Consider the following 17,203-nt stretch of genomic DNA (forward strand, 5'->3'; position numbering starts at 1 on the left):
TGCCTCTGTATCCTGTTACTGCTATTTTAATAATACCATTTTGTATTCCACTATCACTTTCTGTTTGCAGGTCTCAAGATGCTTTTCAAACTGGCCTTAAATCACAGAGTCCTTAGGGAATTGATAAGATTTTTCCTTTTTGTTTGCACTTCCCCCACAGTCAGGATGTCTCTCACCTAGTCTGAGGAATTGACTGCATCTGCACCTGTATTCTGTTTTGAAAAGTCACTTCTGGGTGCGGTTCAGCTGCATTGCTCATGGTCAGGGCATAGCCAGGATGAAAAGAATCGTGCCACAGCAGGGCACCCGCAGAGAACAGGGTGAGCTCAGCCCAGTTCTGCAGTGGCTGCTGGTGGCAGCAGCAGCAGGGGAGGTGAGAGCAGCTCCTGTTCCCCCTTCAGCCTCAGGGAAGGCAGTGCTGAGTGCAGCCAGCTTTCCTCTGCTCTGCTGTTGTTCGTGGCACTTGCCAGCTCTCCTGAGGGGCACGAGGACCCCCTGGCACATGGCCTTTGCAGACCTTCATCTGACATCTGCAAACTCCCACGTTTCACATACACAGGCAAGGATGCCTGGGAGTGCTACATCAGACATGCTTTTGTGCTTTGCCCTTCATGATGGATGACTCTCTGAGGGCACCAGTGCTCCCCTTGCACTTACATTTGTCCTCTTTGGCACTCGGAATCTGCTGTTAGTACTGGGCATTAGCCTGCTGGTATCATATCCTTAAAATCCAGCTGGAAAGGACTCGGGGCCAGCTTTCCAGCTGGTGCAAGCTGGTATGACTCCATTCAAGTCAGAGGAGCTGAACCAGTTTGTGGCAGCCAGGGCCTGGCCCAAACATGTAAAGTACATGCTGGGGCTGGGAGAAAGGCTCTGGATTGCAGTGAGCCAGAATGCAACAGTGGTGTATCACAATGAGGTGAGAGCCAGGTGGTGAAATTCCCTGGCTCAGGCACCTGGTGTGTCTGACTTCTTGCTCCAGTGGGAATTTTCTGTACCAATTAATTAGTGATTGTCTTACAAAGGGACACCCCTGTCTTTTCAGAGGCAGCATTCCTGAGTGCTAGCTTACTTTGTGAAATTGGCCAAATCAGATCATTTTGGTGCTTCAGACTGCCCAGCTGGGATGTTTTCCTTGTGTACAGGCTCGATTGCTGAGTGCTTGTAAAGCACTTTAAGAATCTCTCTGGAGAAGTGAAGTGGCCTTGGTTTTGCTCATTTATGGCAAAGAGACTTGCAGTTTCAGTCTTGCTGAAACCCCTCAGTATTTCTAACAAAAGCCCCTTTCTTTCCCTTTCTTCCCCTCTTGTCCTCCCCAAGGAGGCAGTTCCCTCCCTCCCCTTCAGCTCCTAAGATCCCGTCGTGGCAGATCCCAGTGAAGCCAAGCTCACCCTCCAACCCTGTTGTCGCCAACCACAACAGCAGCAGTGACATCTCCCCGGTCAGCAACGAGTCCACCACGTCCTCCCCCGTGAAGGAGAACCACAGCCCCGAGGGCTCCAAGGTCAGCTGCCACCTGCTGAGCTCCGAGGAGGCCACCAAGGCCATCGACGTCACGAGCCAGGTGCGGATGGAGGTGCAGGGTGAGGAGGAGAAACGGGAAACCAAAAGGAATGACGAGGAGGAGGAGGACGATGAGGATGATGATGTCAGCCACGTGGATGAGGAGGAGTGTCTGGGTGTCCAGACTGAGGACCGGCGAGGAGGGGATGGTCAGATTAACGAGCAGGTGGAAAAGCTGCGAAGACCTGAGGGGGCCAGCAACGAGAATGAGATTGACTAAGACACCCTGGCTGCTGCTGCTGCTGCACATCTTCCCCGGCCTGCTGCACTGTCCCCAGTGCCTCTCCCATTTTGTGGAGAGAAAAGCTACCATTCCCTGCAGTGATTCCCCCTTGACTGGCCTTGAGCAGGGTCGTGATTGCTCGGTGAGCAACGCAACTCCCCTGTTTCACCACAGGGCTTTGCAGTCCTGCAGTGGCTCCTTCTCCCCCCCAGCCCTTCTTCCCGTGAGCTGGGGTCACTGCTGGGCTGGCAGACCGATGGCCTTACCATGCACCACAGCTACACAATATGCCCTCTTACAGAAGCAGTTGGCCTCTTGCTGCATCCTAGAGCCCTTCTCTCCAATTTCAGAAACCAGTCTGTCCTGAGCTCCTTGATTTCACAAGCCTTTAATCCCACATAAGGCCCAAACCAGTTCTCTGTTTCCCAAAATAACTCTGTTTTATTTCTCAAACTACTTGATACTCTCTTGGAAAAAAAAAACAAAAACAAAAAACCCAACCAACCAAAAAATCCCCAGCAGAATATTTTAACCTCAAATTCCTCACCAGATCTCAGTCTTGGCTCTTCTAAGCTTTATGCCAAGCCTCAGTTTGCTGAAACTACCTAGCATGTAAAAACACTGAATTTCTGTGGTGTCCAAAGAATGCTATTTCCACTCCACATGCTGACACTCATCAGAGTGGCCTATTGGTAGGGTCCAAGTCCAGGTGTCATGGCCACAGTGAAATCCATGAGAACAGGTGGCTTTGTTGATGATTGCTCCCCAGCAAAAGGCTTTAGAAGAAGCTGACTCTGCTCATCCCAAAATTACTACCCTTCCTCCTCCAAAGACAGGGAGCTCACATCAGTTTTTGACATCTCTTTTATTTATAGCTGCCCTGAATGAATGAATGAACAAACAAATGGAGTGAAATCAGATGGTGAAATAGTTGGTTAATTCTGAATATTTGCAATGGTTTTTAGCCTTTTTTTCTCCCTAAATGAGAAGAAAAATGATCATAAATGGTACCTCTCCAGTGACAGGCACCTGCTTCAGCAAGGCAGTCTCTCCAGCAGAGAGAACAGCTCCAGTTCTGAGGTTTAACCACTGGCCCTTCTTGCCCAGTCCAGCCTTTTTTTTTTTTTTGCCCCACTGGGCTGTACACAAACCAGTGAATTTTAAACCTCTGACAGTTTGCAGCATTGTGTTTGCAGCTGGTGAAGTGGTGGTGTCCAATGATCCTATTCACTGCATCAGAGCATCTTAGCAGAGCAATTCTTGTAACAACTGAGTCTTACTGTCCTCACCAAGCAAGTGTGCTCGTCTGTGTGATCATGTATAGATTTCAAATATAAAATATGATTGTATATAATTGTAATAAATATGAGTTACCACTATTTAACACCAGGTTATTACTGGATTACTGTGGCTCTTATTTTGGGGAGAAATGTGCATGTAGGGTGGTCAAGGGAGGGGAAAGGGATGGTTGCAGAAATCTGGTCCTCCTAAAATGTTTTCCAAAGGACATTTGTGGTTGTTTTTCTGAGGGCTCCTAGGCAGTATCAGCAGGAGGCAGTGGTGTGAGCGCAGTGTGGGGTACTCTGCACATGGCTCCAGGAGCCTGGTGCAGAGGCTGGGATGGAATTGCCCCCGGGGGTGCAGGGCAGTTATTCTGTGCCTCTGCTCCCGGCAGGAGGCTCTGCAGGGTGTGGAATCATCTTCCCCTGCTCCTTCCAGCAGCAGCAGGAGGTGCTGAAGGCAGCGTGTGAGATATCCCGTGGCCCCCCAGCCTTATCTCCGGGAGGGAATGCTGTGCTGATCCCATGACTGGTGTAACCCTGCCATCCCAGCCCGGCAGCCACCAAAGGAGATGGTGTGCAGCAAGTAAATTGTAGCTGCTACAGTTCCATCATTGTTCAACAGAAGGATTTGGCTCCCTTGTGAAAAATGAGGGATTTACTTGATTCCCAAGTATTTGGGTGTCTGGTACACAGTGACATTTTCCTGCTCGGGGGAGTGAAAGGGACCTTCATATTACTGTATTTAGACCTGCTGCTGAATGTGATGATTTCTCATGCCTTAAATGGACGAATATCTTCCCCAGGAGTGAGTGAGTGTGTGTGTGTCTCTCTCTCTCCCTCTCAGTCTCTCTCTCCACTGTTTAACGTTCACCAAGAACGTCACGTTTAGCTAAAACAGGGCAAATTTGAAAGTGTTTAAAAAGAAAGGCTTTTCTTAAGAGATGACACTTTTCATTTCTCCAAGCCAGGAATCCTTGTGAAAAGAAAACACAACACAGGGATGTGATGAAAAAGTATTGTCCTGCCCGTATACATTTTGTATGCATAGAAGGTTTTGAAAATAGAAAGTGCCTGGACAACAGCAGTTGGTGAAATGTGGAAAATATGTTGCTGAGGTATGTGCCTTGCAGAGTGACTTACAGGGTTTATAGTACAAGCATCCCTGTGGGTTCATTTCCCCCCCTTTTCCTCCATGTTGCTAGTGTTCAATTCATTTACCTCAGGATTTCTGGTGCACAGTAGAAGGCAGTTTTCTTTAACTACTCTCTTCTGTCCTTTAGTTTTTCTTTCTTACTGCCTTACCAGTTCTGTAGGTTTTCTGTATATTGTGCCAGTTCTAAAGTTTTTCCTTTCTCCAACCTGATGAATCCCAGAAAAATTTGGAAGAAGCCAAACCTTCTAACCTGCAGGTACAGTCAAGAATCACCAGTTCTATTCCTCTCTGTTGTGTTCCTTCTCTTTCCAGCATAGCAGCAGCTCAGGAAGAGGATTTTGGTCCTCGTGGCCTGACTACTAACTTGTAATTTTTTTTCTTTTATTTTGCTAGAAACAAGCTTCTTAGCTCAGCTGCCCTGTGAAATGCTTACCCCACTGGCCTGTTGGCACTGGCAATGGCATCCTGTTGACTGAAAGATGACCAGGTAGAGAACCTTTTATCTGCAGAATGAGCAGCAGCAGCAGTTCCCTACCACCTGGTTTATTCAAGTGCTGGTTTACTGTGTACTCTGTTTTACACAGGAATAAGAATAACACAGCAGAGAGTTGAGTTCAGTGGGTTCCTAACATGGTTTCTATAGGTCTTTAATAACATAAAAAAATAGGTGATGGGAGCTTCTTCTGGACAGTGTCATCTGGCTACATCTCAGTGAATGCCTGTCACCCTGTGCTTTCTCCTAGAGGAAACAATAGCAGACTGGTACTTACCAGTAATTTGAGATTATAAAAATTCCCTTTTCAATAGCTGCAAGAGAAATGTGGGCTACTCAAAAGGGAGAAAGGGTTAAGAGAGATGTTTCCTGATCATCTCCCTCCACCCTTACCCTCAGATGTTCCAAATTGGTCTTACTGCGTCTTTGTCAAAAGCAGGAAGAATCTTATTTTTATTGTCTTTTGTGTGTTGGTGACATAACCAAACAAACCAAAGTGTTTGGGATCAGAAGGAAGAAGATGACTTTGCAAAGTATTTTACTTGTAAGTGTGCCTTGGATTTCACACATGATGGTAAAAATCCTGGCTGATAGATACAGAGCTGTGACACAGACAGTTGTGGAGAAAGGCACCTTTGGGACCCAGACAAAATTAAGAGAGAGCAGAGAAAAGAGCTCTTACTTGCCAGAAGAAGCCAAGCTGCAGCAAGGAGAGGGCAGAGTGTCTGTGCAAGGCCCTGCAGCTTGCACAGCCCCAGCCCCACGAGCTCTGCCCAGCTGAGGCCCCTTGCCCTGAGCCTGGGCTGTGCAGGGTGAGTGAGGAGCTGCCCAGCACCTCAGCCTGCCCTCTCCCTGCTGCAGCTTGGCTTCTTCTGGCAAGTAAGAGCTCTTGTCTCTGTTCTATCTTAATTTTGTCTTCGTAGAGGGGAGGAAGGTTTGCCAGAAGGTCCATCCTGGTGGGTGCTGGTGAAAAAAAGTGTGGAAAAGCCCAGGTGGTGTCTGCTCCGTTGCTGGCGTTTGCAGAGGCTCCTTGCTTTTCCTGTGCTGGGCAGGCTGTGCTTGGGGAAAACAAAGGCTCAGGTCCAGGCTCAGGCAGCAAACCTGTTTTGTTGAAGTCAAGGTCTCCATGCTTGATTAAACCCTGCAGCAGCAGGCTGTGGAGATCTAAGTGTTTGCCAAGGGCTTTGACACAGGAAGCTTTGGAAGGTCCTTTCTGTGTGCTGGTGCTCTGTGTAAAGCACAAATTGTTTGTGCTTGGTGACCCTGCACACCAAAACCTGAGGATGAGCCTGAGCTGTGAGCTCTCCAGCCCTCTCACACCACTGGGTGCTGTGCAAGTGCCAAGCAAAAGAAGGGCTGGATCTCCAGGGATTGTAAACACAAATAAAGGGGTGCTGGAAGATGAAACAAGGGAAATTATTTACCTAAGGGGACAGGAGAACGCTTCCAGCTTTCTTCACTTTCCCTTTTACTGTCTTATGCCCAGACTATGCTGCTTCCTCAGGAGTCAGCCTGGATGGGCACCTTTGGAGCTGTGTCCGTGTATTGGGCTGGTGAAAGGGTGGCTCTCACCCCTTCTTATGCTCTTAAAGGATATTTTAAAAAATGGAAATGCACTTGGGGTGAGTTTTGGGGTATCAGGGAAGAGGGAAGATGGAGATCAAGGCCTGACTTCTCCACTTGCTGTGCAGTACAAGCTGCATGCTTTTAGATTGAGGGGCTGGCATGGTCTGTCCCAGATCAGGGAAAAAAACAATCCCATCCCCAAAAGGGAGCAAGCACTAACCTAATAAAGGCACCAGCTGGACGAAGGGAAAACCATCTCTTTGGAGAAAAAAAAAAAACAAAACCCAACCTCCTTTCTTTAGAAAAATAATATATTTCATCCAAATAAGGTAAAAATATTTGAAATGGGGCAGAAGTGAGCACTAGGCAGCATCTATCAGGCCCTTTCTGAAAAGGGGAAGATTATTAAAACTCAATTACAATTTATTTCTGTAAAGTGTCTTTCAGGCTAAAAATCTCCCCAAATGCTTTGCAGGACTGCTCAGGGATTACTTACAGTATGGAGCCTCCTAGAACAACACCCTGCTTTTTTAGCAGGCCCCCCTTTTCTGCAGCTGCTGAAGGAATTCATCCTTCAGGGTTTTATTTTGTTTCTTCTATGTTTGTGCAAATAATGAGATATGTTTTATGATACTGGCTGCAAGAAGAGCCTGAAGAGGAATAGGAGAGTGACACTATATTTTATATTGGTTTAGGTAAAATGCTTGCTTTTCTTTGGGACTGTGTCTGCTGTGTGAGAAGGTGATTGGCTGGGTAGGGCTGATTCAGAGGATCCAGAAGTACAACTGGCTTATTTGTTGCCTATTTTTCTTTGGCTGTCACGTTGCCAGGCTGCTTGCCTGTGTCTCGGTCCCCTTGCTTGGCAAAATCCTGCTCGTGCCTCCTGTCACCTTCCCTCATCTCTGCCTCCTCATGCTCTTTCCTTTCCAGCACTTCACAGGCTGCTTTCAACTTTGTACCTCTGCTTCTAGAGCTACTGCTGAGGTTTTGTGTAGTACCACCTGTCTGAAATTAATTTCTTTAACTGATTTAATTAAACCAGCAAATTCTGGGGTGGACATTCTTCCATCTCTCTGAGCAGATTTGCTTTACTTAAGCAGTTTCAACTTTGTGCATTCACTAAGGGCTGGGTGCTAAATGCTGCAGCTTTCCTGTACAGATGAATTACTCCTTGCTCTGCCCCCTGCACTAAATGCTGCAGCTTTCCTGTACAGATGAATTATTCCTTGCTTTCTGCCCGCTGTCAACAGCAGGTTCCATCTCTGCAGGCCTGCTTGTCTGCTTACCTGCCTGCTTTTTGCAGTAATATCAACACTCCCATGGCAGGTTTTGGCTGTGAGGTGGAGCTTGGGACTCCCTCTTGCTTCACAGCCTCTTCTGCTTGCTAGAACAAGCCTGGTGCAGCCTCGAATTGGAAAATCCCACTACTGCATCACTTTCTTGTCTCTTTTCCCCTCCCAGCTCTAAAAGCTGCAGGCAGAACCTGCTGATCTGTGTGGGGAAATGGGGAAGTGTGGGGGATGCCCCTGGCAGGGGGTCCCCCTGTGCTGTGTGCAGGGACGTGGAGGGGCTGCAGCCGTGCCAGCCCTGGGACCCTCTGCAGAGGCTGTGAGTGGGCACAGAGGGACACTGGGTGCCTGAGGCCAGAGCTGGACCCCTGTGGGCACAGCTGGCTCTGGCCCAGATGTGACCTGCAGGGATCACCTGGCCACTGATGAAGGCACTGCTTCCCCCCAGGGCTGTCTGACTGGCTCTGGCCACGGACCAAGTGTCTCGGTGTGCCCAGTTCAGCGTGCCAGCTGCAGAGCTCTGGCATTCAGGCAGAGCCTGGCCCTGTCCTGGCATCCCAGCGAGGGTCCCTGGGGCTGTGGCAGCAGCAGGGCTCAGGGCAGGGGCTGCTGGCTGCCACTGCCCTGTGGGGAGGGAGGGAACAGCCCTGTCTGCCTGGCAGATAAATCTTCAGCTGTTTACTTAAATCCTCTGTGTTTCTTCATTTGTTTGTTTAAGAGTTTTCCTGCCAAAAAAGAGCAAAAGGAAGAAGGGAAGCTGCCTCTGTTGGCCACCCTTCCTCAGCTAGGAGGGCCTGGGGCACTTCACGGGCAAGAGCAGGACGGGGGTGAGGACACCCTGCCTTGCTCTGGGAAGATGAAGGGATTGCTTCAGGATGGACCATGGCATCTCCTGGGCAATGCCTGACCCCTGTGAGGGGAGTGTCTGAGCCCACGTTGTGCCCCAGGGCTGGATGCTGTCACCCCTTCCAGCACCTCCTGTACCTACAAATGCTCAGGGCCTTTTTCCCTCTTTGCCCTCACCCATTTGGTAGGAATTGTTTGTTGTTGTAGGAATTGTTTGTTGTAGGTAGGAATTGTTTGTGTAGGTAGGAATTGCAGGTTTTGTCTCTTTCAGGTCCTGGTAACATCTGTTCAAGACAGCAGAGACCCAAAAGGTGAGGGCTGGAGCCTTTTGGATTTCCATGTGCCAGTGTCTGCCAGAGGACTCAAGGCTGTTACAGGGATATACTGGAGCTATCCAAGTGCAACAGCAGCAGCAACTGCCCCGATTTTGTCTTGGCATTAGAACAAGTGACCTTGCCTGGTGTCTGCTGCTCCTCAGGGGCAGGGCTGTGGGTGCAAGACTGCACCATCACCACCTGCAAGGGCTTGGAACAAATGCAAAAACTTTGATTTGTTCAACTTGCAGCTTCTCCCACAGCTCAGTCATTCTTTTATGAAGTCCAGTCAGAGTCCCACTGAGAAAAGGCAGGTTCCAGCAAAGCTCTCCAGCAATGAGATGTTGTTCATGTCCCCTGTCCCACCTGGAAACAAGGCCATTCAAATATTCCATGTGCTGTGGGCAGAGCTGCAGTGAGAACAAACCTCTGGATTAGGAGCATGTTCAGATAATGACATCTGGAAACAGGATGGCCGGGAGCTGCGGCAGAGCAGCGAGGGGCTTTGAAAGAGAGAGGACTCTAATCCTCTGTGCTGACAAGGAGGCAGCTGCTGCCAGTGCAGCAGTGCAGGCGCTGCCTCTGCTGGGGCAGGGGGGCACAGAGACCCGGAGATCCTGGCACGGGCCTCAGCGGCACCGGGACCGCACCGAGCAAGGAGACAACTCGATCGCTGCAAACTTTGGGGTTTTTTTTCCAGTTTTTATTGAGTGAAAATGTCAAACCTTGCATCAGTCATGCAAAAAAAAAAAAAAAAAAAATCAAATAAATAAAACACATATATTAAATTTCTAATAGCACTAAATTCAAGTGGAAAAATATTCAGTTCTTAATAACGCAGGTGCTGAAGAGACCAGATTCAAGTAAATCAGAGCACACCATCCTGTTTAGGGTGTTTTTTTTCACTTTCTGCATTTTTGTCTCAAAACCTATATATATATCTATATATCTATATATATGTATATACATATAGATATATACACACACACATATATATGTGCATACATATTATTTTTATATTTATATATATACACATACATATTTATAAAACATTAAAAAGAGCATTGGTGGTTCAAGCATTTATCTTCCCCCCTCCCCCATGGAAAGAAAAAAAAAACAACAACAAAACAAAATAAAATTACACATTTAAAATTCAAAATGAGCTAGCAATGGCTTATAGTCCTAGTGTGCAATATGGATATTACAAAAGGCTAGAATCCTCCCTCATTGTCTTTTTTTTTAATTTTTGTTTTTTAAAGTTGTTTTTTTTTTTGCTACATTGGAAAATTTTTTTTTAAATTTTTTTTTCTTTATAAAATTCCTTCCACGCAGACTTTAATCCAGTTGAGTTTGTGGCTAGAACAAACAATCTAGTCAATAGTTTTTATTTAATTTTTTTGCTCTTCAGCAGTGAATGGTAGCAGAATCAGGAGGGTCCATCTCAAGGTTTATTATTGTTTGGTTTTTATCTTGTTTTGGACAAAACAGTTCCATTTCCTCTCTCCTCTTTCCTCTTCTTATAGAGCCAGTTGAATCTCCCTCTCTTTCTCTGGTCATTCTTTAGACAGTCCCATTGCTACGAGAGCTCGGAATGACAAACCACCTGCTCTGACGGGGTCTGGGCTGTGAGGCCCTTCTTCAGAAAAGCACTTAAGCTCGGGCTTAAACCCGGGCCCACTCAGACTCTTCTGCTTAAGGGTTTTGCCGAATTAAAGCCTGAACATGGCAGAATAAAAAGCCGGGTTCAACTTTCTGTTGTTGTTGTTGCAGACAGACAGCGCTGGAGCGGCAGGACGGGGAGGCCGCTGTCCTGCGCGCCGGCTCCAGGGCCAGGCCGGGGGCTCGCTCAGCTCCAGCTCCCGACAAGAGGTGACACAGCTCTGGGACAAGGGCTGAGGTGTCAGGGAGAACTGGGGTGCCTGGGGGGAAATGGTGTGCATAGATAAACGTGGGCCCTCCTGGCACACTCAGCCCCCGGGCTGGGGCAGGCTGGGGCACCGCCAGCCCTTGCTCCTGTCCCCTTGCTGCCGCTGTCCCCGCTGCGGGGCAGAGCTGACGCCGTCCCAGGGCACGGACACGAGTGACTCGAGTGACACGAGTGGCCCGGGAGGCCTCGTGCTGCCCCTGGCTCCCAGCAGGGCTCGGTCCTGCTCCACAGTCACTGACAGAGATCCTGTTGATTTTGGCGGCACAGAATAATCACATCTGCTCTGCAAGATGTGGCTCGTGTTAATCTAAGGATTCCTCCTGGAGCCCATCACCACACTATCTAAGTAGCTGAACACACGGAAAATGTACAAGTACAGAACCTGCAGCAAATGCTAGTGAAGTAAAATCTTTTTGCCCCATCCCATTTTGAGAAATTCCAGGGCATCATTCCATCGCTCTGCCCCAGGAACGTGAGCTTCATTCTGTTCGAGAACGGGGCTGTGCTAGGGAACACACAGCTGAGGGTAGGGGATATACCAAACAAAACAAAAACAAACAAACAACAAAAAAACCCCCTATAAAAATAAAAGCCACACAAATAGCTGATAGAGGAAAAGAACTCCAAAGAATTAAATAAACTACAAACTAGTGATAATATTTCATTTGTTTTCATTTGTTTCATCTCTACAAAATTCAAGTTAGAGTTCGGAATCGTGCAGGTCTGGTCAGTGCTGGGAGTGTGAAGTCAGCCTCAAACCACAGCATTAAGGCCCCCCCTCCCCTGCCACCCCTACAAACATACACTACATTGAAAGAGAGAAAAAAAAAATAAGGGAAAAAAAAAAAGAGCGAGAGAAGAAAAAAAAAAAAGGAGAAAAAAAATTGCACACAATTAACCATATGTAAGGGCTATCCAGAAGGCAGGTGACACCTCCCCCTCCACCCCTTGGCATTGGTGGTTTCTCTTTTGTTCTATATATAGTAATAACCTTTACAGGAAAAATACTGTACAACTTTTTTTTTTTCCTTTCCTTTTGAAACATTAGCTGAACATTCTGTCCCCACATTTACACAGCTGAGCTGCTTGTTTATAAATCAGACCTGATCTGCACCAGTTCCTTAGGGAAATAACAAAAAAAAAAAAGCAACCTAAATTTCTTCAGGCCTTTATCTGTTCAGGGTGAAAACAAATCCTGGGGATCCCTTAGAGCTGAAGTGCTCATGGAGCTGAGGAGGGGAGAGGGTGCCTGCATGGTATAAAACAAATGATTTTTTTTTTTTTTTTAAAAAGGACAAAGCTCAGACTAATCTGGTATACTTTAAAACTGGCACCAAAACAACTATCAGAATTAATTCATACCAGTCCTTCTGGTGCCCTGGCGTGTGTAGACAAGCCCTGTCAGGCTCAGGCAAGGATCTGGGGTCAAACAGCTACTGTGGCACCTGCCAGAGGCCGGGACAGGTCCTGTAGTGTGTGTTCCCAGGCCAGGCCAGGAAAGAGAGCGGGAAGAGCCCAGAGCCAGGGGAAGCCCAGGCTGCTGCAGAGCCCCTGCCTGAGCCCTGCCTGTCCCAGGGCAGGTCTGGAACAGCCCAGGACCAGGCAGGTGCTGCCCAGGGCTGAGCAGGGCACCCAGAGCCTGCCAGAGTCACCTGAGATCCGTGTCTGTCACAGCTGGCGCGCCTGCAGCAGGGCTGGGCACCAGGGCTGGGGAGGGGACTGTCCCGGTGCCACTGCCTGGGGCACGCTGTCCCGAGGCTGCCGCGGGGACCAGGACGCGCCGCTGGCAGCCGGCTGCTCCCCGTGCTGCACCACGGGGCAGGGCAGCTCACAGCTCCTGAGATGGGGGTACTGAAGCACCACAAAAACGCCTCACCTCCGCAGAGAGGAAGCACCTAGGGGTTGGGATGAGATGGGCCTGGATGGCAGAGTAACCCCAGTCCTCCAGTGTGACAGACCCTTTGAACTGCCTGCTGTGTTCTTCCCAGGTTACTTCAGCTAAATCCCTACATCACAACAGCAGGGATGAGGAGAGGTGTCCTACAGAGAAAGTGTAGACTGAGAAAGTTTTACAATATAAATAGCATTCAAAATTATTATCATTAACAGTAAAAAGGATCTGGAAGAACAGAGGAGTGTCCCATTCCCACCCCTGCTCATTCATTAATGCATCCTCATTTATGTGACAATAAATACCCACTCCCACCCTGGCTGTCTGATGCCATTTAATGCTGGAGAAAGAAGGGGGAAGGGTGGAGAGAGAGAGAGAGAGAGAGAGCACACTCCTCACCCCCTCCTTCCCACTGGCAAAAGCTGAGCTACTTGTCTTTGTGACACCAATTCCTTTAATTTTATATATGTGTGTGTGTGTGTACATTATATAGAGAGACACACACACAAATATATATTTCTAAAATTCATTACCTCTTGTTCCCACCCACCCCCCTCCAAGAAGTGGAGATTATTATTATTATCGTACAACTGAAAACATGGAAAAATAAAACCCAGAAAGAAAATTGGGGTGATAGAGCCCCACCCATAAAAAAGGGTCCCCAGATGGGCACAGGCCCCACGCACCGTGCAGGGAGCAAGGAAAAGTAGTGGGTACCCTCAGGGTTCGTGTCCATAGAAAGGGTATTTTTTGCTGCATCCTGCCCCCCTGTTCTGGGATCTGTAGGATGGAGTGATGCAGCACCAGTCCTGCTGCCAACCGATCTCTTCTGGGGCCTGGGGAGGAGCAGGGGTTTCCTTCCTTCCTTCCTCTCTCTCATGTGTGGCACAGAGTTCGTTTTTCATTCGCCATCCCCATCTTTGTTCTTGCCTTATGCGGGGTCCTCTTAGTAAATCTGAGTAAGAGAAGAACCAAACCACTGCCACTGCTGTCCCTAGGATTAAGGAGAAGCTGCTGGAGCAACGGTGGAGGCTGAGGCAGCAGCTGGAGCAGGGGCAGGAGCTGGGGCTGGGGTGAGGGCTGGCTCGCCCTGAGGCCTGGAAGCATCGCCATGGTCTGTGGAAGAAGCACCCTCCTCTGGTTCTCCATCTTCTTTAGTGGCCAGGCCCTCCGGGTCCGGCAGCGATTCTTCAGAATCTGTGTTCAGGTCTTCCTCCTCCTCGTCCTCCTCATCATCATCGTCGTCATCCTCCTCTTCATCATCCTCCTCTTCTTCATTCATCTCCTCCTCATCGTCCTCTTCATCCTCTTGGGAAGAGTCGTCCTCGTCCTCCACATCCCCGGAGCCCGGTGCCGCCGCGCTCCTCTCCGGCGGCGCGGCCCCGGCTCTGCCTGGGGACGGGCCCTCGGCGACGTCTGCCTGCTTCTTGCTGAGGTCCAGGGAGTCATTGAGGCCCACGCCAGCCGCGTTCTGCAGGAAGAACAGGGAGCTGTTGTTGTCAGTGCTGAGGTTGAGCGAACTGTCCAGGTTGATGGAAGAGTTCTGGATATCGTACTCAAGAGCGGAGTGGGCAAGGCCCTCGGGGCCGGGGGAGATGGCAGGCAGCTCCCCTCGCTCCTGCTTCTCGTGCTTGCGCTTGTGGGAGTCCATCTGAGACATGCCCACCACCGTGTGCTTGCAGCCGGGGTAGGTGCAGTGGAAGTGGGAGCATTTGAGCTTGTACTTGCAGTCAGGCACCTCGCAGTCCACGCTGGAGCTGAACTGGCAGAAGCCGGCGGCGCTGATGACGTCCTGCTTGCCGTGGTGCTTGCGGTGCGCCGTCACCTTGGTGCTGTCAGTGCAGCGGAAGCCGCAGCGCAGACAGTGGAAGTGTGTGCTATTGCCAGAGAACTGACAGTCTGGGAAGTTACAACTCAGTGAAGACTTGAAGCGTTTGAAATCATCCAATACTAGGTTGTCAACACGGTCGTGGTGCTGGGCGTGCTTGTACATGTGGGTACGGCCGCAGAACTTGTAGCCGCAGTTCTCCCGTGTGCAGTGGTAGTGGGTAACCTTGAGAGAGAACTGGCAGCTGGAGTCCTTGCAGTCCTCGTAGAGGTCATAGCGCCGAAATCCCTCCAGCATCATCCCTTCATCCAGCATCTTGCGTGAGGACGCGGTCTTGCGGCGCTTGCCAAACGGGGACATGTCCTCAATAATCCAGAAACGCTTTTTGGCCCCCGAGGCAGTTGGCATGGTGATGGTGTTCCCTGAGGAGAGAAAGCGCAGAGCGGTGTTGCTGACAGCCAGGTCTCTCCATCTCCAGCCCTCCTGGCAAGCTCTGTGTTTGCCAGGACACAATGCTGCAACTGCTCCCACCCGCAGCTCGTGCCTCGAGCTCTCAGCGAGCCCAAACCCCAGCACTGTGGCTGGCTGATGCCTGCTGGACATCACTTCCTCAGTTTTCAGCATATCCTGTCTTGTCTCTGATTGCTGCCCTGGCAAACCTGATCTTGTACAAATGTGAACTGTTGCTTTCTGGTTTGCTGCTTTCACAGTTTCTCTAATCTCTAGTCCCATTTCCCTCAAATCAGACTTTAATAGGGAGGAGCTGGCTTGCTCCAGCCCAAGGACTGAGGTGTGTTACTGTAGCTCCCTGGGGTGGTACCAAGAGCTGCAGTGTGCTAAAAGCTGGTACATGTGCACTGTTTTCCCCCATCCAGGCTCTCCTAACACACTACAATTGCCAAGGACAGGCAGGAAGTGAAGGAAGATCCCATGCGTGATTAAAACTGCAGCGGGGGGGTGTGTGGAATTTATAGAAACAGGATGGACTTTGGCCAGGAGACTGCAACATCCCTCACTGTAATGAGCCTACATATTACAATGAGTGCACTTAGAAAGACAGATGGACAGATGTTCAATGGGGCTAATTCTCATCATCACTAGCCAGTGGACTCTGAGAGAAAATACCAGCTCTGCAACATTCCCTTGGGTCTCAAAAATTCCACGATGCCCCTAGTATAAATAAAGATCCCTCATCTATCTTCCACTTTGATTCACAGGGCCAGCAGAACTGGCTGGTGCTCGTGTCCCCTAGGATCATCTGACATCAAAGACACGACCTCAGTCTATCTATTAACTTTTCTCCTTCTCTGCTTGCTGTTTCCAGAATCAACCCACAATCTCCAGTATCAACATGCAGCACAGACACGGTTGGAGGCAAGAATTTCTCACCAGGTGCAGAACTGTGAGTGTAATTAGAAATTATAGCTTGCAACTAACACATCCTTTTTTTTTTACTCTCTCCCTGCTGAAACTGCTGTCTTTTAAAAGAGGCCCAATTTGTGACACACAGGGCGTGGGGCCTGAGAACCCAGAGCAGCTTGCATCCTGGTCTGGGAGGCTGAAGGGACAGTCACTGCTTCCCTTCTTGGTGCCCAGGTGACAACCCCTCCGTGGCAGCCTTCAGGAGAAGGTGGTGACCACGGAAGGAAACCTGCCCCACTCCCAGAGGCACCGGTGGCAGGAACCTCCTCTCCACACGGCTGGGCTGTACAGCTTGTGGGATAAGCAAAGAACAAAAGGTTTTCCTGCACCATTTGTTACTGGCTCTTGTGCTCAGACTCAGGACACCAGCTCAGGTCACCCATGGTGACACCATCTGAGTGCCACGGTGGGAACTGCACGCTAAGGCTGATTTAACCAGCTACCAGGCAAAGAATAACTTTCTGTCACTGGAGATTTGAAATTGGCAGGCTCCTAACTACAGAATCTGTGACCAATTTGCTCTCTGCTCCCCCCTGAACATCTGGTATTGAAAAATCCAGTTCTCCACTCCCAGCCAACTCATGTAAGTGCAGTGGTGCCTGGACAAGTCACTGCTGTCCAGATTAACTCCTTTTAATAAAATTACAGCCAAACCATCAAGTTCTTTAGCATTAATTAATGTTCATATTGTCTGCCTTTGGATGGGAATATGGGATAATCCATCTTAAAGAAAAGACTCTGGATGGGAAATAAGCAGAATTTAAATTTTACCCATTTAAAACTCTGTATCTACACAGCTTTTAAAATAGTTCAAACAGATGTGCTTAAAACTTTAGTTGAAAACCAATTCTGTTTTCTCATGCAGGTAAAGTTTTGGAGCAAGGGCATAATGAAGGGAGATGACACTTGGTGCACTCTCCTCTTTTGCCAGCATTCAGTCCCTGCACCCTGTGAAAGATTACAAGCCTCAATGGATGGGATCCCCACCAAATCTCAATGGTGTTTTCCTTAAGGTTATTTCTTTAACCACTAATAATGTCAGCATTCACCAAACCAAGGTAAAAACAAAAGACACTTTAAAATATTTGATTAGAGGAAGCACAGCACAAGGTTAAAAATGTTTCAGGCTGCATGCAGTTCAGTTAAAAAAGAAGCAAAGATAGTTTCTTGTTTTGTTAATTGGCACACACTCCTCTGGACAAGGCAAGGATCCTTCTCCTGCCAAGTCCCTTGAGAAAAACCTATGAACTGGAGTTGGAAACCTGTGAAGTTGGTCCTCCAGCCATACTCCCAACCTCTGACCTTGGATTTACACATTACTGAAACTGGCAGGAAGAATGACTGGGACATTTGAAGGCTGCCAGAAGCCTCATAAGTGTGAGCTTTAAGCACAAAGATGTCCTTA

At 48.8% G+C, this 17,203-nt stretch overlaps 2 protein-coding genes across 12 annotated transcripts in view; one reads left to right on the forward strand and one right to left on the reverse strand.

Moving 5' to 3' along the window:
* The window catches only part of PEX14 (peroxisomal biogenesis factor 14), a 67,595-nt gene extending 64,420 nt beyond the window's left edge, over positions 1-3,175 (forward strand). The window contains exon 9 of the mRNA XM_041419618.1: positions 1,321-3,175. Within this exon, the coding sequence (XP_041275552.1) occupies positions 1,321-1,783 (463 nt within the window). The 3' untranslated portion in view covers positions 1,784-3,175. The remainder of the gene's footprint in view (positions 1-1,320) is intronic.
* Positions 3,176-11,618: 8,443 nt separating this feature from the next.
* Positions 11,619-17,203, reverse strand: part of CASZ1 (castor zinc finger 1) — a 191,411-nt gene continuing 185,826 nt past the window's right edge. For all 11 annotated transcript variants that reach the window (XM_041419870.1, XM_041419868.1, XM_041419866.1 and 8 more), the window contains one exon: positions 11,619-14,798. In XM_041419870.1, coding sequence (XP_041275804.1) covers positions 13,549-14,798 — 1,250 coding nt within the window. In that variant the 3' untranslated portion in view covers positions 11,619-13,548. The remainder of the gene's footprint in view (positions 14,799-17,203) is intronic.

This window comes from Onychostruthus taczanowskii, unplaced genomic scaffold (genome assembly GCF_017590055.1).
Source record: "Onychostruthus taczanowskii isolate IOZ18803 unplaced genomic scaffold, ASM1759005v1 scaffold61, whole genome shotgun sequence".
NCBI classification, from domain to species: domain Eukaryota; kingdom Metazoa; phylum Chordata; class Aves; order Passeriformes; family Passeridae; genus Onychostruthus; species Onychostruthus taczanowskii.